Raw genomic sequence first — 26030 nt, forward strand, 5'->3', positions numbered from 1 at the left:
AACGATTGCTTGCAACACAATCCCAGCGCAGACACTTGTTAAATACCTATGAAAGCTGTGTAATCCCTGAAACTAACGGTCCAACGAAAGTGCGATCCGCGACCCTTAGTAAATAAGCCCCATTATGTGACGTAAAACTGGTTCCCGGGGAAGCAGAAATACACAATCAATCTACCCACTAGGGATCCCTAATGAATGACCAATTTCTCTTCCAAACTTTTAAATATCCCCCCCAGCCTCCCTGCTTGTGATCACATTAGCAAGACTTGGGGTTTGTTACTGTTCTTTTATAACCAAGTGTTTTATTTACAACCACGTGTTTTACTGTCTTGAAATGACAATATCTTGCCATGCGAGCATCCTAGGAACTTGGACCTACCTTTATCTTTTCCTTCATAATTAGTTCTTAATTAAAAATTTTAAAATCCCACTGGCACCGATCACTGTAAACCGTTTAATGCCACTCGCAAAGCTGCCAGTGGCATTTAAATTGTCATGTGTGTACTGGTACCAACATGCCGACAACCCGACTCATAATGTTCCACACACACAAGAATCCTAATAGCAGTTATAGTTTGGAAATTCTTCATTATGAAGCAAACATACCTTGAGAATGCTGTAGCTACACTGATGCAGGATCATATCTTGGTTAATCCCTGAGCTGAGTGCTTTTGCTGATAAAACAATTATAACATTATGATAATGAAGCTCTGTTGCTTCTTTGCCTGGGCTCAGCCCTTCTCCCAGCACATTAGTTATGCACTGATCACATGATGATGTAATCCTTGGGTTGTGCCTGAAGGCAGAATAATCAAATACTGCACCATCCCCCAGCTGCTGTGTATGAGTCGTCCAGCTCAGGTTTATTAGTCCTGTCTGGACAAAGCTCCTTGTGTAATACAAGCTGTAATACAAGCTCTGTGTAACTTGTGCAATCATGCAATCCAGCTTTCCCAAGATCCTGAATGCTATAATAGTTTTTTTCGGCAAAATCACTCAACTCAGGGATTAGCCAAGATATGATACCGCATTAGTGTTGCTACAGCATTCTCAAGGTATGTTTGTTTTTGATACAGTAGAGACAGCAGAGACTTGGATAGAGTTATTAGGGAAAAATGTGGCCGAAATATGAATGATGCCACACATTTCTCTGATGTGTACAGAAAGATGGGGATTTCTAGATATAACCATTGTTATACAGAGCCACATGGATGTGGGTAGAGCGCAGCCCCCCACCACCCACCCCACCCGCCAGACCATTAGGTTTTATTATATCTGGTTCCTCTGGATGTTGGTTTATGACATCCTGGCCAGGTTTAGGGACAAATAGATGAATTTCATAATTTTGATGTTTTCCTATCTTTATCACCACAGGCACCTATTAATATTTCTAAATAACATAAAAATCACTGTATTGTTATAGGATTGGAAAAAATGATCCGAGCTTATAATGAAAACCCAGCATTTTCTGATGTGAAGAATGAGGAGAACACAGCTGTTCTTCTGGATGAGGTAGATATTATTCAGGCTGCAGTATATGCAAAGTGTGAAAAATGATATCAATCCATAGAGGACACTGCATCGCGCTCTCCTTCTGCTAGTTTATATTTCTTCCCATGGACTTCTCAGTAATTGACCTATAAACTATGAATGGTCTTTTTTCAGAATTTTAAGGGGCATTTTTTAATGTTTTTTTTTTGCAAAATATATAGCTTTTTATTATGTATATTTTTAAAATTCTCTGGTCTTAAAATCCGGAGTGTCCCTGTTGTGTTGTATATAGTAATATATGGTTTACTGCCTTATAGACCAACTTGAAGATTAACTTACTGGAAGCGAATCACTTCAAACTCTCCTTGGCGCTGGCACAACTCGAGCAGAAAACTCTTCCAACTCATCCCTGCAGCGAGCGGATGACACGATGGAAGGAGAAGGTACAGATGTTTAGTTTAATGGTTTTGGTGCTGATTTACTCTGATTACAAAGTTGCCTGGTACATGGAGCCGTGAAGCTTATACACCACTGAATGGAGTGGAAAGTGAAGCTGTAATCTAGCTCTGCAAGGGCTCTGGGTGGGTCTTTTTAGCCTGAAGAGCTTTCTGCTCTCTGTACTGTTCTGCTCCACAGCCCCCCTCCCTCTACTAATAGTAGGAGCTGTATCACAATTTTGGTTGGATAATTGCAGCAGTTACTCAGAGCAGAGGGGAGGGGCTTTTGAACAGTTCATTGAAAAAAGCAGAAAGCTCTTCAGGCTGATAGTTTCATCCAGGAGCTTCAACCCTGCATTAATAATTCACTTTTCACAGTCCCGCCGCCACTTACTATGCACACAAAGGTATGATAACTCAAGAACCAATACCTAACACTGCCTCCAGTTTATTATGGTCAGATTTACTTAACCGGTCGTGATCCAGCGGTACGTTCTCCGACGCCGATTTGGGTTCTGCCGGGATTCACTAAGGTCGTGCGCCCGATGTCCACTAGGTGTCGTTGCTGCGCTAAAGTCCGCCGGAGTTCAACTCCACCGTCTCGGTGTATGAGTGCTATTCTTGCAACACAAATTCTTTTTTAAATTCCACAGTTTTTCCGAATCCGTCGGGTTTTCCGATTTCTTTTGCGTGAAAGCCGACGCCCATGCGCCACAATACAATCGCGTGTGTCAAAATCCCGGGGCAATTCGGCGCAAATCTGAAAAATTCGGAAACCCGATGAAAATGCGTGATTTGGACCCTTAGTAAATGTGCCCCATTGTGTACACAGTTCCAAAAAATTCTGTAGTTTATTATCAAATCTACTCACATAAAATCAGATAAAATTTTGCAATGTACGATCCATGAGGACGCAATGTCACTGCCCGACCCTGGGTTTCGCACCTTAGCTTCTTCTGCCCCGGAAGAAGCTAAGGTGCGAAACCCAGGGTCGGCAGTGACTTGGCGTGCTCGTGGATTTACCATTGCGCAATTTTATGTGAGTAGATTTGATAATAAACTACAGAATTTTTTGGAACTGGTTCCGTGTCTGGATGGTGCCTTATTTTCGTCTGGGATATTAATGGTCAAGCGATTTTATTGAAAGGTATACACACAATACGTATGAATTTGGATCAAAACCAAGTGACTTGAAGATTATACAGAGCTCCGGTCACATTACATTTTACATTCTCTTCAAACCTCCGGATGTTTTGGATCCATCCGGGACCGTTGTTTGAGCTCTACCTACAGATAAGGTGCTGCGTAACTGAACTTTTATTGATTTCTATTAATGTTGCCTAGTGGTAATAGATCATTCTCTCACCAAATGTTGGTATTTTAGAGTTATGAAGGTGAATATTCTGGTCAACCGGTAACTACCCTATATCCAAAAATATAGGAACACTATTACCCCCCTTCCATTTTATATATACCTATTACTCTGACCATATGTCTATGTACTCAAATAGACATGCCACTGCACCTTATGTAAATGTATACTTCAATATCCAAAATCATAACCCCCAGCCTGCATACCGTAGAGTTCACCCCGGCCGTGAGACAATACAATTTGTGGGAGATTCTGCTTAGACTTTGTCATGTGTCTCTCAATGACAGGGCTGTCAGCACAGCTCGGTGCAGGTGTCTCGCTCTATAAATACCTCCAAACTGAGACGGTCTCAGAGTAACAGGATGTCTACCAGAAGCTATGGGTCAACTCATCCACGGTCGCCTGAATATGAAGACCCCGACTGCACCGATCAACCCAGCAAACCACCACGAGGTCTATTCAAGAGATCTTCTAGAAATTCACGTAGCTCAAAGAAGGAGCGCAATAGTTTTACTCAAGAAAATGGTAAATTTCTTATCTTTCATTTTTGATTACACATTGATCTGCAGACGGTATGTTATAGAGCAGGAAGAGTTTTGTATATAGTGTCCTATCTGCAAGTAGCATGTTAAAGAGCAAGATGAGCTGAGTTGATTTGGCATACTGTCCTATCTGCAGGCAGCATGTTATAGAGTGGGAGGAGCTGAGCAGATTGTACATAGTGTCCTATCTGCAGGCGGCATGGTATAGAGCAGGAGGAGCTGAGCAGATTGTACATAGTGTCCTATCTGCAGGCGGCATGGTATAGAGCAGGAGGAGCTGAGCAGATTTAACATAGTGTCCATTGTGCAGTCAGCATGTTATAGAGCAGGAGGAGATGAGCAGATTGTAAATAGTGTCCTATATGCAGGCAGCATGTTATAGAGCAGGAAGAGCTGAACAGATTGTACATAGTGTTCATTGTGCAGGCAGCATGTGATAGAGCAGGAGGAGCTCAGCAAATTGTACATAGTGGGGCAGATTTACTTACCCGGTCCATTCGCAATCCAGCGGCGGCTTTTCCGTCGAGGATTTGGGTCTTCCGGTGATTCACTAAGGTAGTGCACCCGTTGTCCAACAGGTGTCGCTGCTGCGCTGAAGTCCAGCGGAGTTCACTGGAGTTCACCATCCGTTGCTGGGTGCAGGTAAGCGCGTGTCGAGCGACACATTTTTTAGAAAAAAATACGGCGGTTTTTCCGAATCCCTTAGGTTTTCAGACGTCCACTCCCCCGATTTCTGTTGCGTGTATGCCAGCACTGATGTGCCACAATCCGATCGCGTGCGCCAAAAACCCGGGGCAATTCGGCCCAAACCTGTAATTTTCGGGAAACGTAATGACAAATAGCGATTCGGGCCCTTAGTAAATGACCCCCAGTGTCCTATCTGCAGGCAGCATGTTATAGAGCAGGGGGAGCTGAGCAGATTGTACGTAGTGTCCAATATATAGGTAGCATGTTATAGAGCAGGAGGAGCTGGGCAGATTTTACATAGTGTCCTATCTGTTAGAAAGTATATTCTAGAGCAGGAGGAGTTGTACGGATTGTACATACTGCCCTATCAGCAGAATGATATAAAGTTTTGTTTATATTGTAATTACTAATGACCAACTGGACCCAAACGCTGAATAAGTAAACAATTTGTTCTATACTGTCTTTTCTTTAAGGGGAAGAGAATAATGGTAAATGGCGCGTCCTGTATCCATATAAGCCACAGAGAAATGATGAACTGGGTCTGGAGAAAGGTTAGTAACTAGAGATGAGCGAACATGCTCGTCCGAGCTTGATGCTCGTTCGAGCATTAGCGTACTCCAAACTGCTCGTTGCTCGGACGAATACTTCGCCCGCTCGAGAAAATGGCAGCTCCCGCCGTTTTGCTTTTTGGCGGCCAGAAACAGAGCCAATCACAAGCCAGGAGACTCTGCACTCCACCCAGCATGACGTGGTACCCTTACACGTCGATAGCAGTGGTTGGCTGGCCAGATCAGGTGACCCTGGGATAGACTAGCCGCTGCCCGCGCTGCTCGGATCATTCTGTGTCTGGATGCCGCTAGGGAGAGAGCTGCTGCTGGTCAGGGAAAGCGTTAGGGTGTTCTATTAGCTTACTGTTAGGCAGGAGTGATTCTCCAAGAACCCAACAGCCCTTCTTAGGGCTACAATAACGTTCTACTTTTTTTTTTTTTATTTGCATCTAGTACCATTTTGTGAGGAATTAGCAGGGGGACTTGCTACCGTTGTGTTTAGCTCTTAGTGGCACACATATCCACCTCAAACACCAAAGTGGGAAAATTTAGTAGGGGTTGGATTTCAATTAGGCACAGTCTGCCATTTTTCCTTTTTTATTTTACGTTTATTTTGTTTAATAACTCAGTGTCATCTCATCTGGCATAGTAGTGTGCTTTCATACTTGGCTAGAAAATAGCCATAGGAGAATCCAAACGGCTTACGCCTACAGTAGCGTTATATATTTGATTTCTGGTTGATCTGCTGGTGGCTGTACTTGCTGCAGTGCATCTACTAGCCAATTGTGAGCAATTTGTAGTGAGACTTGCGACCGCTGTGTTTTGCGCTTAGTGACGCACATATCCATTGCAAAGACCGAAGTGGGAAAATTTAGTAGGGGTTGGATTTCAATTAGGCACAGTCTGCCATTTGTCCTTTTTTATTTTACGTTTATTTTGTTTAATAACTCAGCGTCATCTCATCTGGCATAGTAGTGTGCTTTCATACTTGGCTAGAAAATAGCCATAGGAGAATCCAAACGGCTTACGCCTACAGTAGCGTTATATATTTGATTTCTGGTTGATCTGCTGGTGGCTGTACTTGCTGCAGTGCATCTACTAGCCAATTGTGAGCAATTTGTAGTGATACTTGCGACCGCTGTGTTTTGCGCTTAGTGACGCACATATCCATTGCAAAGACCGAAGTGGGAAAATTTAGTAGGGGTTGGATTTCAATTAGGCACAGTCTGCCATTTGTCCTTTTTTATTTTACGTTTATTTTGTTTAATAACTCAGCGTCATCTCATCTGGCATAGTAGTGTGCTTTCATACTTGGCTAGAAAATAGCCATAGGAGAATCCAAACGGCTTACGCCTACAGTAGCATTATATATTTGATTTCTGGTTGATCTGCTGGTGGCTGTACTTGCTGCAGTGCATCTACTAGCCAATTGTGAGCAATTTGTAGTGATACTTGCGACCGCTGTGTTTTGCGCTTAGTGACGCACATATCCATTGCAAAGACCGAAGTGGGAAAATTTAGTAGGGGTTGGATTTCAATTAGGCACAGTCTGCCATTTGTCCTTTTTTATTTTACGTTTATTTTGTTTAATAACTCAGCGTCATCTCATCTGGCATAGTAGTGTGCTTTCATACTTGGCTAGAAAATAGCCATAGGAGAATCCAAACGGCTTACGCCTACAGTAGCGTTATATATTTGATTTCTGGTTGATCTGCTGGTGGCTGTACTTGCTGCAGTGCATCTACTAGCCAATTGTGAGCAATTTGTAGTGAGACTTGCGACCGCTGTGTTTTGCGCTTAGTGACGCACATATCCATTGCAAAGACCGAAGTGGGAAAATTTAGTAGGGGTTGGATTTCAATTAGGCACAGTCTGCCATTTGTCCTTTTTTATTTTACGTTTATTTTGTTTAATAACTCAGTGTCATCTCATCTGGCATAGTAGTGTGCTTTCATACTTGGCTAGAAAATAGCCATAGCAATAGGATAGCATTGTTTGGTTTTAAAAACTCAAAAACACAAAAAAAAAAAAAAAAACACAAAAAAAAGTTAAAAAAAAATTACAGCTATAACTCTCATTTTAAAAATGTTTAACCCGAGGGCTAGGGGTAGAGGACGAGGGCGGGGACGTGGGCGTCCAACTACTGCAGGGGTCAGAGGCCGTGGTCCTGGCCGGGGTGAGACACCACCTGCTTATGAGGGAGCAGGGGAACGCCGCAGAGCTACACTCCCTAGGTTCATGTCTGAAGTTACTGGGACTCGTGGTAGAGCACTGTTGAGGCCAGAACAGTGCGAACAGGTGATGTCGTGGATTGCTGACAATGCTTCGAGCAATTTGTCCACCAGTCAGTCTTCCACGCAGTCCACCCATGTCACCGAAATCGCCACTCCTCCAGCTCCTGCACCTCAGCCTCCTCCCCCCCAGTCTGCCCCCTCCCAGGAAAATTTGGCATTTGAACCGGCATACTCTGAGGAACTGTTTTCTGGACCCTTCCCACAGTCACAAACCACTTGTCCGGTTGCTGCTGAGCAATTTTCCGATGCCCAGGTTTTCCACCAGTCACAGTCTGTGGGTGATGATGACCTTCTTGACGTAGTGGAAGTGTGTAAAGAGGTGTCCGACGATGAGGAGACACGGTTGTCAGACAGTGGGGAAGTTGTTGTCAGGGCAGGAAGTCCGAGGGGGGAGCAGACTGAGGGATCGGAGGATGATGAGGTGACAGACCCAAGCTGGGTTGAGAGGCCGGGTGAACACAGTGCTTCTGAGACGGAGGAGAGTCCTCGACCAGAACAGGTTGGAAGAGGCAGTGGTGGGGCCAGACGGAGAGGCAGGGCCAGAGCTGGTGCATCAGCGCCAAATGTGTCAACTAGTGAAGCTCCCGTGGCGAGGGCTCTTGCGGCGAGGGCTAGATCTTCAGAAGTCTGGAGGTTCTTTAAGGAAACACCGGATGACCGACGGACTGTGGTGTGCAACATTTGCCAAACCAGGCTCAGCAGGGGTTCCACCACTACTAGCTTAACTACCACCAGTATGCGCAGGCATATGAATGCTAAACACCCCACTCAGTGGCAACAAGCCCGTTCACCTCCGGCCGTGCACACCACTGCTCCTTCCCCTGTGTCAGCTGATAGTCAGCCCCCTGCCCAGGACCCTGCCACAAAAACCCCATCGTCGCCTCCACGATCCTCCACAGCATCCACCAGCGTTCAGCTCTCCATACCCCAGACGCTGGAGCGGAAACGCAAATATAGTGCAACCCACCCGCACGCCCAAGCCCTTAATGTGCACATCTCCAGATTGCTTAGCCTGGAGATGCTGCCCTATAGGCTAGTAGAGACCGAGGCCTTTCGCAACCTCATGGCGGCGGCCGCCCCTCGGTATTCGGTCCCCAGCCGCCACTACTTTTCCCGATGTGCCGTCCCAGCTCTGCACCAGCACGTGTCAGACAACATCACCCGTGCCCTGACCAACGCCGTTTCTGACAAGGTCCACCTGACCACGGACACGTGGACGAGTGCTGCCGGGCAGGGCCACTATATATCGCTGACGGCACATTGGGTTAACTTGGTGGAGGCTGGGACCGAGTCTGACCCTGGGGCTGGTCATATACTGCCGACGCCGCGGATTGCGGGGCCTACCTCGGTCCAGGTGTTTCAGGCCTACTATGCCTCCTCCTCCTCCCACCCCTCCTCCACCTCCTCCTCCGAACTACCATCCGTGGGCACGGCGCCATCAGTCGGTAGCTCTAGGCACAGCAGCAGTGCCATTGCTAAGCGACAGCAGGCGGTGCTCAAACTGCTGAGCCTAGGCGATAAAAGGCACACCGCCCAAGAGCTATTACAGGGCATCACGGCGCAGACTGATCTGTGGCTGGCACCGCTGAACCTGAAGCCAGGCATGGTTGTGTGTGACAACGGCCGTAACCTGGTGGCGGCTCTGCAACTCGGCAGACTGACACATGTGCCATGCCTGGCCCATGTGTTAAATCTGATAGTTCAGCGTTTCCTCAAGACATACCCCAATCTGTCAGATTTGCTCACGAAGGTGCGCCGCATCTGTGCGCATTTCAGAAAGTCCAGCACAGATGCTGCCACTCTCAGGGCAGCGCAGCGCCGCCTCCAACTGCCCGCTCACCGACTGTTGTGCGACGTGCCCACGAGGTGGAATTCAACACTGACCATGTTATCCAGAGTTTACCAGCAGCGCCGAGCCATTGTAGACTGCCAGATGTCAACTTCCACCAGAACTGGTAGTCAGGTCAGTCAGCTTCCTCAAGTCTACAATGAGGAGTGGACGTGGATGTCTGATATCTGTCAGGTGCTGAGTAACTTTGAGGAGTCAACACAGATGGTCAGTGGCGATGCCGCCATCATCAGCCTCACCATCCCGCTGCTTGGCCTGTTGAAAAACTCTCTGATCAGCATGAAGTCGGAAGCTTTGCGCTCGTCACAAGAGACGGGGGAAGAAGATTCCCTTGTTGATAGCCAAAGCACCCTTAGGTCTGTTTCTCAGCGCATATCGGAGGAGGTGGAGGTGGAGGAGGATGAGGAGGAAGAGGAGGAGAATGTTGGCGAGACACAAGAGGGGACCATTGTTGAGTCATTCACTGTTCAGCGTGTATGGGCAGAAGAAGAGGAGTTGGAGGAGTTGGAGGAGGAGGAAATGGACAGTCAGGCCAGTGAGGGGAGTGAATTCTTACGCGTTGGTACTCTGGCGCATATGGCAGATTTCATGCTAGGCTGCCTATCCCGTGACCCTCGCGTTCAAAGAATTTATTCCAGCACCGATTACTGGGTGTTCACTCTCCTGGACCCACGGTACAAGCAAAATCTTTCCACTCTCATCCCTGCAGAGGAAAGGAGTGTGAGAATGCATGAATACCAGCAGGCCCTGGTTCACAAGCTGAAACAGTATTTCCCTTCTGACAGCGCTAGCGGCAGAGTGCGTAGTTCTGCGGGACAAGTAGCGAGGGAGAGTAGGCGAGCAGGCAGCTTGTCCAGCACCGGCAAGGGTACGCTTTACAAGGCTTTTGCCAGCTTTATGTCACCCCAGCAAGACACTGTCACCTGTCCCCAGTCTCGGCAGAGTAGGGCTGATCTTTACAGAAAGATGGTGAGGGAGTACGTAGCTGACCATACCATCGTCCTAAATGATCACACAGCTCCCTACAACTACTGGGTTTCAAAGCTGGACATGTGGCACGAACTGGCGCTGTACGCCTTGGAGGTTCTTGCCTGCCCTGCCGCTAGCGTCTTGTCCGAGCGGGTTTTCAGTGCAGCTGGTGGCATCATCACCGATAAGCGTACACGCCTGTCGACTGACAGCGCTGACAGGCTGACGCTTATTAAGATGAATAAAGCCTGGATTTCTCATAATTTCCAATCTCCACCAGGTGAAGGAAGCTCAACCTGAATAATTGATCCACTCCTCCTCCTCCTCATTTTCCTCCTTCTCCTCCTCTTTGTACAGTAAAGCAGAGGAAACTGGCTATTTTTTGACAGGGCCCACTGGCTCTAGCTATAGTACTTTATGCATTTAATTTTTCTGGAGGGCCACCGACCCGGTCCTCTGTTTTAAACAATTTTTGGGAGTGCCACATACAGGCACTCAATCTATTCAATTTTTCTGGAGGGCCACCTACCTGCTCCTCTGGTTTGAAAACTTTTTGGGACTGCCACATACAGGCACTCAATCGATTCAATTTTCCTGGAGGGCCACCTACCTGCTCCTCTGGTTTGAAAACTTTTTGGGACTGCCACATACAGGCACTCAATCTATTCTATTTTTCTGGAGGGCCACCTACCTGCTCCTCTGGTTTGAAAACTTTTTGGGACTGCCACATACAGGCACTCAATCGATTCCATTTTTCTGAAGGGCCACCTACCTGCTCCTCTGGTTTGAAAACTTTTTGGGACTGCCACATACAGGCACTCAATCGATTCCATTTTTCTGGAGGGCCACCTACCTGCTCCTCTGGTTTGAAAACTTTTTGGGACTGCCACATACAGGCACTCAATCGATTCAATTTTTCTGGAGGGCCACCTACCTGCTCCTCTGGTTTGAAAACTTTTTGGGACTGCCACATACAGGCACTCAATCTATTCTATTTTTCTGGAGGGCCACCTACCTGCTCCTCTGGTTTGAAAACTTTTTGGGACTGCCACATACAGGCACTCAATCTATTCTATTTTTCTGGAGGGCCACCTACCTGCTCCTCTGGTTTGAAAAATTTTTGGGACTGCCGCATACAGGCACTATCCAAATTAAATTGTCTCCATAGCAGCCTCCACACGTTGTCTCCATTGCTACCTCCAAAAGTCGTCCATATAGCTGCCTCCATACATCGTCCCTTTATCAAACGAGGTGTGTCAGGCAGAAATTTGGGTTGTTTTCATGGATTCCACATCAAAGTTGTTAACTTTGTCGCCACCCAGCTGTGTTATCCACAAAATATACTAATAAACTTTTATCATTTACCAATATTATTTCAGCGCTTCTTGCGCATCTGTTTACATTCCCCTCACCCGCCATATCCCAAACTTATAAGAACGCTACTACACTTGATCTTATACAAAAGGTTCTTAGAAGTGCTGTTTGGGGAGTAGCCTAGAGACAGGGGCTTGGATTGGCGAAAGCTCGCCTGGCTGCGGAGCGCCAGCTCCATCCCAAGATCCAACTAACATAGTTTTAACTGCAGCACCTTTAATCTACTACTAGTTCACTGCCTCCATAATAATAATAATAATCTTTATTTATATAGCGCCATCATATTCCGTAGCGCTTTACAAATCATAGGAAACAAATACAAATGTAATGTAACAGAGCACAACATTTGTATGGAACAACAGGAGTGAGGTGATGGGGTAACACGAGGTAAAAGAATATTTAATGGTCAAGCCATTCTTCTTAGGGAATAGAACAAAATATAATAAATGGAATTGCTGTCGCTTTAACCACTCAGCCGTCATCTTATATACCAGGTCCAGGGTGAATGGGACTGTAGAGAAGTCTGGTGCCTGTTGGTTGCTGGATAACAGATGGGAGGACGACACAGGACGGGTTAGTAGAAGAGTTAAAACTTCATGCAGTTAATGAGTGTTATAGGCTTGCCTAAAGAAATGGGTTTTAAGAGCACGTTTGAAACTTTGGAGGTTAGGTATTAGTCTGATAGTCCAGGGCAGAGCATTCCATAGAATTGGTGCAGCTCTAGAGAAGTCTTGGAGACGCGAGTGGGAGGTCTGCACTAGGGTAGAGGTTAATCTAAGATCACTGGCGGATCTAAGAGCACGGGTTGGGCGATAGACTGAGATAAGAAAGGAGAGGTAGGGGGGTGCAGCATTATACAGAGCTTTATGGATGAGGGTTATTATTTTAAACTATTCGAAAGGAGACTGGCAGCCAGTGCAGCTACTGGCATGAACTGTAAGCATACATGGTCCCCTTATCAAACGAGCTGTGTCAGGCAGAATTTTGGGTTGTTTTCATGGCTTCCACAACAAACTTGTTAACTTTGTCGCCACCCTGCTGTGTAATCCACAAAAAATACTGGCAAACTTTTATCATATACCGATATTATTTCAGCGCTTCTTGCGCATCTGTTTACATTCCCCTCACCCGCCATATCCTAAACTTATAAGAACGCTACTACACTTGATCTTATACAAAAGGTTCTTAGAAGTGCTGTTTGGGGAGTAGCCTAGAGACAGGGGCTTGGATTGGCGAAAGCTCGCCTGGCAGCGGAGCGCCAGCTCCATGCCAAGATCCAACTAACATAGTTTTAACTGCAGCACCTTTAATCTACTACTAGTTCACTGCCTCCATACATGGTCCCCTTATCAAACGAGCTGTGTCAGGCAGAATTTTGGGTTGTTTTCATGGCTTCCATGTTAACTTTGTCGCCACCCTGCTGTGTAATCCACAAAATATACTGGCAAACTTTTATCATGTACCGATATTATTTGAGCGCTTCTTGCTCACCTCCTTTGGTTCCTCTCTGCCACCCATTGGTTTGAAGCCTGAGTCCATTTAGGGTATGTCGCCATGACACTCTCTAGCCTGCCGCTGCTGCCTCTGCATGCCGTCCCCTATAGTGTCAGGGTCAATTATTGGATGTTTTAGATGCTATCTAGCTTCATTCTGTCACTCTGTCATGGCCATGCTGTTGCCCATAATTTTGGCATAATGGTGCGATTATGCAGCCTCAGAGGCATCCATGCATGCTGCCCCTGCTGTTTCCTGTCCATTTCCGTGGTGTTTCCATCCTTTTCTGAGGTTCCCAGGTGTTTGGCCAAGCTTCCCTGTGCAGAGCCTTGGTCCCCTTGAAAAATGCTCGAGTCTCCCATTGACTTCAATGGGGTTCGTTATTCGAGACGAGCACTCGAGCATCGGGAAAAGTTTGTCTCGAATAACGAGTACCCGAGCATTTTAGTGCTCGCTCATCTCTATTAGTAACTTTAAATGGGTAAAGTCCAAAACAGTGTACAGAAAACAACCAGAAGCAATGGGGAAGTCTCATTGTGTGAAGGTGTATAAAAGAAAACTTGTTGTCGTTATCCATAACAACCAATCACAGCACAGCTTTCATTTTTTAATTTGACTAAAAAAATTAAATCTGTGTTGCGATTGCTATTGGTTTTTTATAGACAACAAAATTAGTTTCTCTTATATAAACCTTTGAAATTCTTCCTTTCTCTGTTCCAAATTAATCATGAAGCTGAATGTAGTGTATTATGTTTGTGTCATATTATTGATCTTACTTGTCATAAATCTCTTACCTATGTCATTATATGCCTTACATTCATGGGTTTCAAAAAGTTTAGAGCAGAACTGTTCTAGTTGCCCATGGAAACCAATCAGAGCTCAACTTTAATTTTCCCACAGCTGTTTATAAAATTAAAGCTGAGCTCTGATTGGTTTTGTGAGGGAACAGAATTAGAGATGAGCGAGTATACTGAGCTTGATGCTCGTTCCAGTATTAGCATACTTGAAACGGCTCGTTGCTCGGATGAGTATTTACTTAAGGAAACACAGTGAAGAACCGTGAAGAATACAATGAAAACAGTGAACACAGTGAACACAGGATCATTTAAGTGAAGAACACAGTGCAGAACACAGTGAAGAACACATTGCAGATGTTCCGTACATCTGCTATCAGAAGACATGAGTACAGAAAGGTGTTCTTCCCAATAGTATGTGAAGAACAATATGTGTGAAGAACACATTGCAGATGTTTCCATACATCTGCAATGTGTTCTTCAGTGTTCTTCTTTCAATGTGTTCTTTCAGTGAAAAATGCTCAAGTCTCCCATTGACTTCAATGGGGTTCATTACTCGATACGAGCACTCGAGCATCGGGAAAAGTTCGACTCGAGTAACGAGCACTCGAGCATTTTAGTGCTCATCTCTAAACAGAATCCATTTTCTCTTGTGTTCTCCCACCATGTGTCTTTACCATCCCCCGTGCACACAGGTCATCTTACACTGATATATCCTGTTCAAGGCGAAAGGAATGTGAGAATGCTCTGTAAAGTTTTCTTTGTTCCAAGAACCCATAAGAACTCTCTGCTACCTAAATAAATTGGAATTCTCTCAAACACATGTGAAGGTCTGAGTGGTTCACCGAGCAGCCCGTACTATACAATGATTTGGACCCACATCACATCAGAGACAGAGATATTTATCTAACAGTTTCCATAGGAAACTAGAACAGTTTTACCTCAGACACTTCTGATAAATCTGCCCTTTTAGGGCAATAGGTCTGATATACAATACTAATTGCATGTAATACTAAGTGCCCAGGAAATATAAAGATCTGTTAACTTATCACAAGTCCTCATGCAGGGTAAATGTTATCCGTAATAATGAGGTGACCCATCAAAATTCTGCACTTCTAATGGGGATCTGAAGCCGCAGAGTTAAAAATGAACCCTAACTTTGCGGTTCAGGTCCACTCATCACTAGTTGTGACACTTTATTTTGCCTTTATGTCACCGTTTGGTTGTGCAAGAATTTTCACACCTTGTTAATCAATTCCACTATAGAGATGTAATTTTTAGGAATATTTAGCGAAGTAGATCTCTTTCTTTTATCCTTTTGTGTTGGTCATTTTATCAACAATTATAAAAAGGAGACTCATTTACCAAAGGAAAAGGAAAGGCAAAAAAATCTGAATCAGGCTTAATGTAATGACTAGGCACAATTACTGTATATACTAGAGTATAAGTCGACCCGAGTATAAGCCGAGGCAGCTGATTTTAACACAAAAAAATGGGAAAACCTATTGACTCAAGTATAAGTTTTCAGTGGGGAATGCATTGGTCACAGCCTCCTAGTATATAGCCAGCCAGCCCATGCACCCAGTATGAGCCAGCCACCTACCCCCTGGTACAGTGATGGCGAACCTTTTAGAGCTTGAGTGCCCAAATTTTAACCAAAAGCCACTTATTTATTGCAAAGTGCCAGCACAGCAACTTATTTCTCCTTGTTCTTTGACAACTTTCAATCGCTCAGCCTCCTAAAAACAGCAACGCATTTGAAAGGAGGAGGGCAGATTCGCCTATCATTGTAGGAAGATTCTGCAGGCAGATTCTTTGAGTCCTGTCTTGTGAACTTCATGCTGGGGTGAAGGCCTGGGTGCCCACAGAGAGGGGTCTGAGTGCCGACTCTGTGCCATAGGTTTGCCACCACTGCCCTAGTATATAGCCAGACAGTTCATGCTCCCCAGTATATAGCCCATGGCCCCTAATATATAGCCAGCAGCTCATGCCCCCACCGTATATAGCCAGAAGCCCATGTCCCCTACTATATATCCAGACATTTTTGTGAAAACCAGGTGCCACTTAGATTCCGGTCCCAGGTGTTGGCTTTCGTTATCATCTGCAGTGGTCAGGAGGGTCCAATACCCCAGAAGCCTAAAAACCATAAAATTCCTTTGCCACCTCTCCAACAGATGAAATTATCGCACTCACCTTTCTCTTAAAGTGTATCACTTTACAGTTAGCTTACATTGACTTTCAAAACTAGTCATATGTCAGGAATCTATTCACAAATCAAAAGTTGGAAGGTCCTTTATCACGTTTCAAACCATCTCTAATAATGTGGGACTTCTACCTCTTACACAACTACAGTCAAACCTCTTTGAGGTCGGTCCTCTTAGAATGACAAGAGTAAATACAGAATATAACAAGAATAAAATGAAGGCCATAAAATACATTATAGATAATGAGATGGTCTACTCGGAGTGGTGGTCTTTGTGATGATATGTGGAAACATACATGCACATGGGGGGAAGGGTCACATACCAGGTTTAGTTCAGCAGTGTCTCTCACTTCCTCCTAGCCTTATCTTTTGGAAGGCCCCACTTCAAAGATGGAATAGGGTCTCTGGCTCTGTAGGGGGTAGCTATCAACTAACACCTCCATAGTCCTGGCGACTCCAAGCATTCCTTAGAGTTCCCTCCACTTTTTAGACATCCCAGCACAAGGCCAACTACATATTTTGAATTGGGATAGCCAGGGTAACACACACCTGTGTCTCAATTGGTTTGAGCATTCTTGGACACAAAATATAAATAACTCTCAATGGGAGCATAGTAAATAGGTCATGTCTGGTCTTAATGTAATCCAGGGATACAATGAGACCAGAACCCTGACCCTATCACTTCCCATTGAGAAGCTATAACTCCTCCAAAGTCCTTGATCTAATGCAAGGAGGAGAGTTACTAGAGCCCTCCTTGTGTGCATGGTTCTTCCCTGGGAGATATTTTACCATCTAAGGAATCAATAAGTGCCGGCATCCATCTCCATTGACCAGCACAAGGTAACTAACACACTAATTGCTGATACTTTTAGTACACCTACACTTGTGTTTGTACTTAAATATAAAAGTTGACCTGCTCTTTTATCTCGATTTAAGGATCCCCACATCCTAGTTTTATACATGCTACCCTGGGGTTGCTTATAACCTGATATAATCCCGTTAGGGACTGGGTTAATTTAGAACAGGAAGCTGGTGGCAACCTACTGTGCTGATAAGGTTCTGTTTCACTGAGGTTAGTGAAAGGGGTTTTTCACCCATTCACGTTTGTGGGCGAGCGTTGTGCCATACAAAGGTTGTGTGGGCAACTTTAACTCACTATCTGTGCCTCCCTGAATCCGAGTGTAGAGGGAATGTCTATAAAAACAATAATTAGTTGACCTTGCATCTGGAATCTTCTGTCTTCTTGACGGGTTTATCAATAAATATAATACTCATGAATATAATAATATACGGATATGTGTAATATGAATGCTGTATATTAAGGTGATCTTTTTTCCCTCCAGATGACTGCGTGATTGTCCACCGTAAAACCGATGATGGGTGGTGGTACGGTACCATTAATGGGAAGAAGGGTTATTTCCCCTCTACATATGTTGAAGAAATTGAATCTTCTCCTGCATAGAAGAAAATCTAGAACAAAGAATCACAAAGTTTTCATGCTGTATAACTTGTACAGTAATTGAGTGATATAAAATGAAACTGGAATAGATTTATTAAAGCATCTACTTTCTCGGCAAGAACCTATGGAAGCCTTCAGGCAGGCGGTTCCTTCACCATGGCTGCGCCTACGTTGTTATAAGCTACCCAGGAACATGAATATAGGAGAATCGGGGCAGTAATACAATCAGGAAACATTATGGTCAGCTACTGTACATCCAAAAAAATATTACATTTTAGCGGATATTCTTATTTTTTTACATAATAATTCATCATTGTTAAAATATATGAAGCACAGTGATGGTTTCCTTTTACCTGCTCTGTTGACATAATAAACCTATTTGTGGGTCCATTTTTTATCCAACTAGACATTAAAATGATAGTCGAGCTGACAAAAGTTTGTTAAAAAAGGCAAATACGTTTTCTAGACACACACAATATACTACTCAATCATTGGCTGAGATGTCATTTCCTGTATGTGGAGAGGGAACAGGAAGTAGAGGCTAGTGGGCAATTCAGGAAGGTAATTTTCTAAATATGTTTTATCTGGCTGTACAGGTATACAGGTGCTTTTATTTCAGAAACAGCACTACTACTCACTATGGACAATGCTTAGTATTACAGTGCAATCCCTTTGACTAGGATAGGGGTGAGCGGTAATACCAGGTATATGCCATACAAAAAAACTTGCAATATATTTGGCAGTAAGAAGTAATGTGTTAGATCCTTTTTCCAATCCGAGACTAGAAGGCTACGAGACAATGAAGCCAGTAAAGTCTGCTAAAAACACTACCTTTTTCGGACTATAAAGCGCACCGGATTATAAGGTGCACCCTGAAAAATTGCCTACTAAAACGTCTAGGTTCATATATAAGGCGCACCGGATAATAAGGTGCCCTGATTATAAGGATGAATGACCAGCAAGTGGCAGACCTGTGCACAGTTCAAGGCAGCTCCCGTCTGTAAGTATGGTTCATATATAAGACTGGACTATAAGGCGCACCTTTGACTTCTGAGAAAATCAATGGATTTTTTGTGCGTCTTATAGTCCGAAAAATACTGTACCCAAATGCTTCCCTCCGAAAACAATAGAATCAGTATCCCATCACTTTATGTACAAGTGACCCTGACAATCTTACATAATCTGAACAATCCCTAAGCAAAACCGTACAACCTGAAGAACTTGTTGATGATCTTGATGTATGTATGAAAGATGTTACCTTCTCTGCAGTGTCCTGCATATAAAACTTTCCATCTAAGCACAAAATGTTTACATACAAATTTTTGGAAAATATACTCAAAATGCTCTTTTATGTAAATGTAGAGATAAAGAATGACTGGACATGTGCTCTAAATTGTTTACTTATTGTAAAAACTTGCTCCTCCTGGGCGGGGCTTAAGAAAATGAAAGAGCATACATACTGGTGAGGAAGTCCCATAAACCCACCCCCAATCACACCTTGTGGTGCAGTTTTTCAGATGCAGTTTTTGATGTCCACACCAGGAGTGGAGTGAAAAAAGAGGAGGAGTATTTATTCTCCATTGGATGTTCTTACACATTATCCTCCACACTTTTGGCTTCAAAAACTGCATTTAAATATTTGTATGTGTGAATGCTCCAGTCCTTGTAACATTAACTTTGTAACTTTAAGAGTATATCTAAAGGGGTTTGTCCAAGGTTCCAAAAAGAAACTCCACACCCAACCATGGAAATGTACCATCAAAATCCAGCATGATAAACCGGGGACACTTACCCATAGATCCAGGCACTTATAGATTTAGATTCTTGTATGTTTTACCAATGGCCTAGTTCATTCTAATATCAGTTTTTTAAATTATGATAATGAGGCAGAAGGGCTCCTGGGGGTGTCCCTCCATGCTTCAGCTTCATGTTTTTTTTCTTTTTGCAGGACCACTTCCCCCCTCCCACTGTGTGCTGAAACTTCCTGTGCTGCAGTGGGAAGAGGGAGTAGTCGTGACAGAGCGGCAGGGAAACAGTGTAACAGCCTGTGGAGCTTCGAAAACACCCCTAAGAGCCCTTTAGGCTTATTAGGATTATTTAAGTAAGAAGATTACCACAGTCACGGTTCCTGGATCTATGAGTGAGAGTGCAACCACATGTTCAGTTTTTCAGATTGCAGTACAAGTGGTGGAAGCTGCAGTTCTGGGCTTAAAGAGGACCCGTCACCTAAATTTTCGGCACTAAGAGCTGCTTACTAAAGTAAAACCTCCGGTAACGCTATCAAACACTGCGGCGGGTTACAGTGTAATCATCAGACAACTTGCAAAGCTGTCCGATGTATTCATGAGGGGGCAGTCCGAGGCTCTGCCTTTTCCCCGGACCGCCCCGCTCGCTCCATATGCCGGTAGTGACTGCCGCACGCTAGGCGGCAGTCACTGCCCCTAGCCACGCCCCAACCCCGCCCCCTCATGAATACGTCGGACAGCTTTGCGCGGTGTCTGACAATTACATTGTACCCCGCTGCAGTGTTTTATAGCGTTACCGGAGGTTTCCTCTATCACTCTAACACTGCGGCGTTTGATCAAGCACTAGGAGCCGCTTACTTTAGTAAGCAGGTCCTAGTGCCGATAAATTGGGTGACAGGTCCTCTTTAAGTCTCTGGACTTGCTCTGTGTGAAAGGAAGTAGGCCTGAGTTCCTGGGATTGGCTGAGACAGCACTGAGGGTGTGCTGCACACACTGGGGGTCATTTACTAAGGGCCCAAATCGCGTTTTTACGGTGGGTTACCCGAATTTTTCAGTTTTTGCGCCGATTTCCACTGAATTGCCCCGGGATTTTGGTGCACGTGATCGGATTGTGGAGCATCGACTGTAGGAAAACCAGACAGATTCGGAAAACCGCCACATTTAAAAAAAAAAGTGTCGCTTGACACACGCTTACCTGAACCCGGGGTAGGACGGTGAACTTCAGTGCACTCCGATGCAATTTAGCGCAGCAGCGACACCTAGTGGACATGGGGGGAACTACCTTAGTGCATCGCTGGAAGACCCAAATCCTCCTCAGAGAACGCACCGATGGATCGCGAATGGACCAGGTAAGTAAATCTGCCCCATTGTCTCCTGACTGACTGAACTGGTCACGTGTTAGCACCTCTCCAATCACCTTCCAGCTTGCATAACAGACATATCATTGGACAATTACATACACAAGTTAACTGTTGCCTTGCCAGGCAGTATCTACAGCTGCAATTACACAATCACTCAGATTCTAGAACCTTCCTAAAGAGCTCCTGACCTGGAGAGGGTGCTATTTGCAACTACCAGCCTGCTTATGCATTGTCAGGAGTGTTGCAAAGGCTACATTCAGAAGACAGTTGGGGGACGTAAGAAGACATTCAGAAGACAGTGGGACCCCCAAGATAGGGCCTAACTTTAGTTTGTGGGAAAACCCCTTTTATGTGATTATTTTTATACTAAAAAGTTATACAACTTTCCAATATACTTTCTGTATCAATTGCTTACAGGTTTTTGGATCTCTGCTTGCTGTCATTCTATGGAAAACTGCTATGTTTACTACTAGTGGACAGAAATCTGTCCCTGGTCACACAAGTCCGATTACTCTCTGTGATATAATGAGCCGTGCACCTGTGTGACCATGGTCAGATTTCTGTCCACTAGAAGTAAACATAGAAGCTTCCTATAGGATGACAGCAAGCAGAGATCTAGAAAACAGTAAAGAATTAATACAGAAAGTATATGGGAAAATTATATAACTTTTTATCATAAAAACAATAACAATAATTTGCTGAAATGGGAACTGCATAAGAGATACTGTAACTAGCTGATTGATGAGGATCTGACAGCTCCAATCCGATCACGAGAACAGGACAACCAGCAATCCAGATAGTAGGGATCTATGCATAACCGGGCAAGTGCCGGAACTCCTGGGGGGCCCACATAAGGCTTTACATAAGGAATCCATGGGGGTGAGGAGGTACTGTATCTAATGAATCCATAGGGGGGGTGAAAGGGATTTATATAAAATAACCATGAGGCAGCTGTTTGGGATGATAAACTAGGGAATATTTTAGGGAACAGGAGACGATTTTAGTTTCTGAATTTTTAATGCCTCTTGTGAGTTCACTGCAAAGGGGTCCACTGAGGCTCTGTCACCAAGGGGCCTACTGAAACCTGGAGCTGATCATGCCTGCCCCTCCATTCAATTGTATAGGAATGTCGGAAATAGCAGAGCACAGCGCTCAACTCTCTCTGACCTCATAGACATTGGAGGGAGCAGCAGGGCACATGCTCATCCTGCTGCTCCACCCTAACTGAGAACAGGATCCCCATTATCTGGAGAGCTGGGAGTTGCAGTAGTCAGACTCTCATTGATCAGTTAGGTATCCTCTGTATAAGGGATAACTTAAATACTTTAGGGAAACCCCTTTAAGTAAAATGGGGTACAGAATCCACAATGCAAAACGTATGTAACTGAAAAAAACAAAACAACAGCAAACAACAGCTACTTCTAGTCATTTATTGATCAAATCAACCTACACAATCCACGAATGAACCAGACAAAATGTTATCTTGTTTATTATGATACCTAAAATATTCTGTTCAAATTTAGCAAACTAAATTAATAGATTTTATTTAGCTAATAATATATATATATATATATATATATATATATATATATATATATATATATATATATAGTTAATTGCCTTTAGTATGCAGAAAAAAAAAATTATTTGTAGCTTTTCATGTGCATTCAGACTCAAGAAGTCTGAGCTCCACATACTTTGTACCCATATTAAAAGCTAATTGTATCCACCACTAGGAGAAGTGAAAGAGCCAATTATATATTAAAGGCAATGTATGATGTATTCAATAATATACAAAACTCCCCCTAGTGAGGGCTATAGGCAGCCAAAATGTAATCATTAACAGTGTCTCACCCACTGTTAAATATCATATTGTTTCTACACAGTAATTTCCTCTGAATCAACAAATAGAAACTCATTTTGCCCTGCATGTCAGGAAAGGAACATCTACAGAACTTTGCAATATAGTATAGAAGACTCCTAAAGTAAAAAGGGGCGATATTTTCAGCTGCCAGAGGGGGAAGGAGACTGATTGTGTCCAGAGTTTCCAGTAGGACAGAATAGGAGCAGCAACAACGGGGAAGCCAAATTCGAAAAAACATTGCAAATTACTTTAAAATTTCCATTAATAGCCTTACATGGAGCTTGGGATAACAGTTATTCATTAAATAACCCCTCTACCTAATCTAAACACATCAAGAGACTTTATTTGCAATTTCCAATATTCAAAATATCTATATATTTACCTAAATAATCAAAATTAAACATACATGTACATATATCAATAAATATATATCTTATATATTTCCGATCCAGGCAATGGAGGAAATTATGTAAAAATAATTGAAAATGATCACTGGATCCTTTAACAGCCAATTATTAACTAAATTTTTTTCATCTCTTTAGTAAATTCGATACGTCTTCCCCATTATAAATGTAGAATTCGTACTCTGTCTATACATTTGTGTAAATCCTGATGCCAAGAAACAGCAGGAACAAGTTTCCTCCTTTTGACCATGACCATGACTATGTTGGTATGAAATATCCATCATGTAGGATAGAGATGAATAGCTGGGGTTACCAGAGGACCTGCCATTGGCTCTTTACATGTAAATGCTATAGTATATATAGTATAGTCTGACCTATGGCCTCCCAACTACATGCTATACCTTGCTTATAGTCACCACTGTATCTTCATTGTAAAGAATGAAGTTGTAATAATCTATGACAATGCAGCACATGAGCATTAACTAATAGGTGCTCCAGTGGTGACCAGCTTGTAGTAGGCTCCTTTCTTCTCCATTAGTTCGTCGTGATTTCCTTTCTCAATGACAATCCCCTGAGACATGACGGCAATGATGTCCGAGTTCTGAATAGTGGACAATCGATGGGCAATGACGATACATGTGCGTCCTTCTCTTGCGTGGTCTAGGGCGGCTTGAACCGTCTGGAAGCACAAAATTGGGGGTTTATTAGGTTGAAAAAAACCTCACTTATATGGAGATTATCATACCATTCTGTAGGGGCTGCTACATAGATTCACAGGCACTTTGAATTTTCCTTCTAGCCCCCACGGTTGCAGAGCTATTAGTCCCGAGATGTGACTATTATAATCTGTGTTTGCGTATCCATGACGCAAACGCTGCATAAGCGCAAACGTGCCACAAGTGGTGTGTAAGTGTAAATGTGACGCAAACGCCTCGCAAACGTGATGCAAATGACGCGTAAACGTGATGCGAATACTGCGTAAGCATAACCGTGATGCAAACGCTGTGTTAGTGTAAATGTTACACAAATGTTGTGTAAAAGTAAACGTAATTCACACGCCATGTAAAAGTAACTGTGTCGCAAATGCAGTGTAAACACGACGCAAACGCCGCGTAAATGAAACCGCAAGCAAAACTGACAAAACATTGTGATTATGTTAACACAATGTCAAGAGAATATTAGCAGAATGTGTGTGAACACAGCCATTAGATGAACATAGAAAAAACTCACAGCTCAATATTCATAGTAGCTTCTCTGACATTGCCTGCCACTGATTGGACAGTATAAGAGAAGATTAGCATAACACACGCCTCCAGCCCCAGCTCCTCCTCTCTGACCAAACACTGATTACAATGGTCAAACACTGGGAATGATATCTCCGCAACTGCAGGGGCTAGAAGGAAAATTCAAAGTGCCCCTGAATCTGTGTAGCCGCCCCTACGGGATGGTATGATAATCTCTACATGAGTGAGGTGGTGAAGGGTCCTCTTTAAGATAGATGCTAAAAGTGATGAATTTGGTTCATCTCAAGACATTGGGGCAGATTTACTTACCCGGTCCATTCGCGATCCAGCCGCGCGTTCTCTGCGGTGGATTCGGGTCCGGCCGGGATTCATTAAGGCAGTTCTTCCGACATCCACCAGGTGGCGCTGCTGCGCTGAAGAGCATTGGAACGCACTCAAGTTCACTGGCCTATTCCTAGTGAAGGTAAGTGCAAGCTCCGCGACACATTTTTTTTTTAAATGCGGCGTTTTTTCTGAATCCGTCGGGTTTTCGTTTGGACACGCCCCCCGATTTCCGTCGCGTGCATGCCAGCTCCAATGCGCCACAATCCGATCGCGTGCGCCAAAATGCCGGGGCAATTCAGGGGAAATCGGCGCAAATCCGAGATATTCGGGTAACACGTCGGGAAAACGCGAATCGGGCCCCTAGTAAATGACCCCCATTATTGTCAACATGCATGACACCTCTTGGTTTGCTCACTTTAGACAACTTATTTGCACCAAAATGATGGACAATTTGACGCTTATTCCTTTATGCTAAGTCACATCACTTTACCTTCTTTCGCTACCTGCAGACAAACGTAATCGTTCAGTGGAAAGTGATTTGTGCACTTGTCAGATCTTATGGACCAAGCACAGTGCAGTGGATGGGAATCCTTGCATCATGCTGAAATATTGTGGAAGGAGTCCCTGTCTGTGAACTTGGGTGAGACGTTCTAAACGTCGAAACGCGTCGATCTTACGCGTTCTTTTTATCCATGTAATATTGCACGAAGCCAAATAAAAAGAACATGTTTGCACTTATTCCGGTGTGGTTCTCCTGAGTGCCGCCTGCAACTATTCTTTTGCCGAGCTTGAGGATTTTTACAGTCAAGGATCTGACGGCGTGCACCACCACAGGATAAAGATGCAGGAGGATCATCAGGTGATTGGGTGAGCGATCCGATTTTTCCTTTTTTCTTCCTGTCTGTGAACTGTTACAGTGGTGGCGCTACCTTCGTCCATAATTCACTGAGGCAAAGACTCCCAATCACAGCACGTTTGTGTGCCCCAGGCCCTGTAGAGTATGGCCAAAACATTGTCTAATAACAATGCCACTAGAAATTAAGAATTACACAGTTCTAGGTTGATGTCTATGTTGATGCCACGTTCACCAGCATGACACATGTCCCCCAGGATTTCTATATTAGGCAAAATGGAATGAAAGCCATTACCTTCTCACTCTCTGTATCAAGTGCTGATGTGGCTTCGTCAAGTAGAAGGATTTTAGGGTCCCGGACAATGGCTCTGGCAATGGCGATACGTTGCTTCTGACCACGAGAAAGCTGCGATCCATGAGCTCCTACATTGGTGTTATATTTCTGTAAGAAACACCATTTATAGTCATTATCTAAATAATCCCCTGGATATAAAATGGTTACAAATAAGTAATGAGTCAATACTTATTTTTTTCTTATGGGAAAACATAAACTTCAATTATAAGGAAATCTCGGTATTCTAACTGTTTCTGTTAGGATTGGGTAACACAAAAGACAGGGGATAGTGTGCCCTGAGCTTGCCCCAACCTCTGTCCCTTCCTATAGCCCCCCCCACGCTAAACCGTGGGGCGACTACTTGAAGACTCGAAATACACTGCTAAGT

The 26030-nt window shown here is 44.1% G+C and overlaps 2 protein-coding genes across 5 annotated transcripts in view; one reads left to right on the forward strand and one right to left on the reverse strand.

Moving 5' to 3' along the window:
* Positions 1-17768, forward strand: part of NOSTRIN (nitric oxide synthase trafficking) — a 43187-nt gene extending 25419 nt beyond the window's left edge. Inside the window, exons 12-16 of the mRNA XM_072121804.1 lie at positions 1424-1512; positions 1809-1934; positions 3588-3825; positions 5003-5080; positions 17398-17768. Coding sequence (XP_071977905.1) covers positions 1424-1512; positions 1809-1934; positions 3588-3825; positions 5003-5080; positions 17398-17516 — 650 coding nt within the window. The 3' untranslated portion in view covers positions 17517-17768. The remainder of the gene's footprint in view (positions 1-1423; positions 1513-1808; positions 1935-3587; positions 3826-5002; positions 5081-17397) is intronic.
* Positions 17769-22262: 4494 nt separating this feature from the next.
* The window catches only part of LOC140075660 (bile salt export pump-like), a 266222-nt gene continuing 262454 nt past the window's right edge, over positions 22263-26030 (reverse strand). For all 4 annotated transcript variants that reach the window (XM_072121807.1, XM_072121811.1, XM_072121806.1 and 1 more), the window contains 2 exons: positions 25604-25750; positions 22263-23566 (listed from right to left, as the gene is read on the reverse strand). In XM_072121807.1, coding sequence (XP_071977908.1) covers positions 23366-23566; positions 25604-25750 — 348 coding nt within the window. In that variant the 3' untranslated portion in view covers positions 22263-23365. The remainder of the gene's footprint in view (positions 23567-25603; positions 25751-26030) is intronic.

This window comes from Engystomops pustulosus, chromosome 8 (genome assembly GCF_040894005.1).
Source record: "Engystomops pustulosus chromosome 8, aEngPut4.maternal, whole genome shotgun sequence".
Lineage (NCBI taxonomy): Eukaryota > Metazoa > Chordata > Amphibia > Anura > Leptodactylidae > Engystomops > Engystomops pustulosus.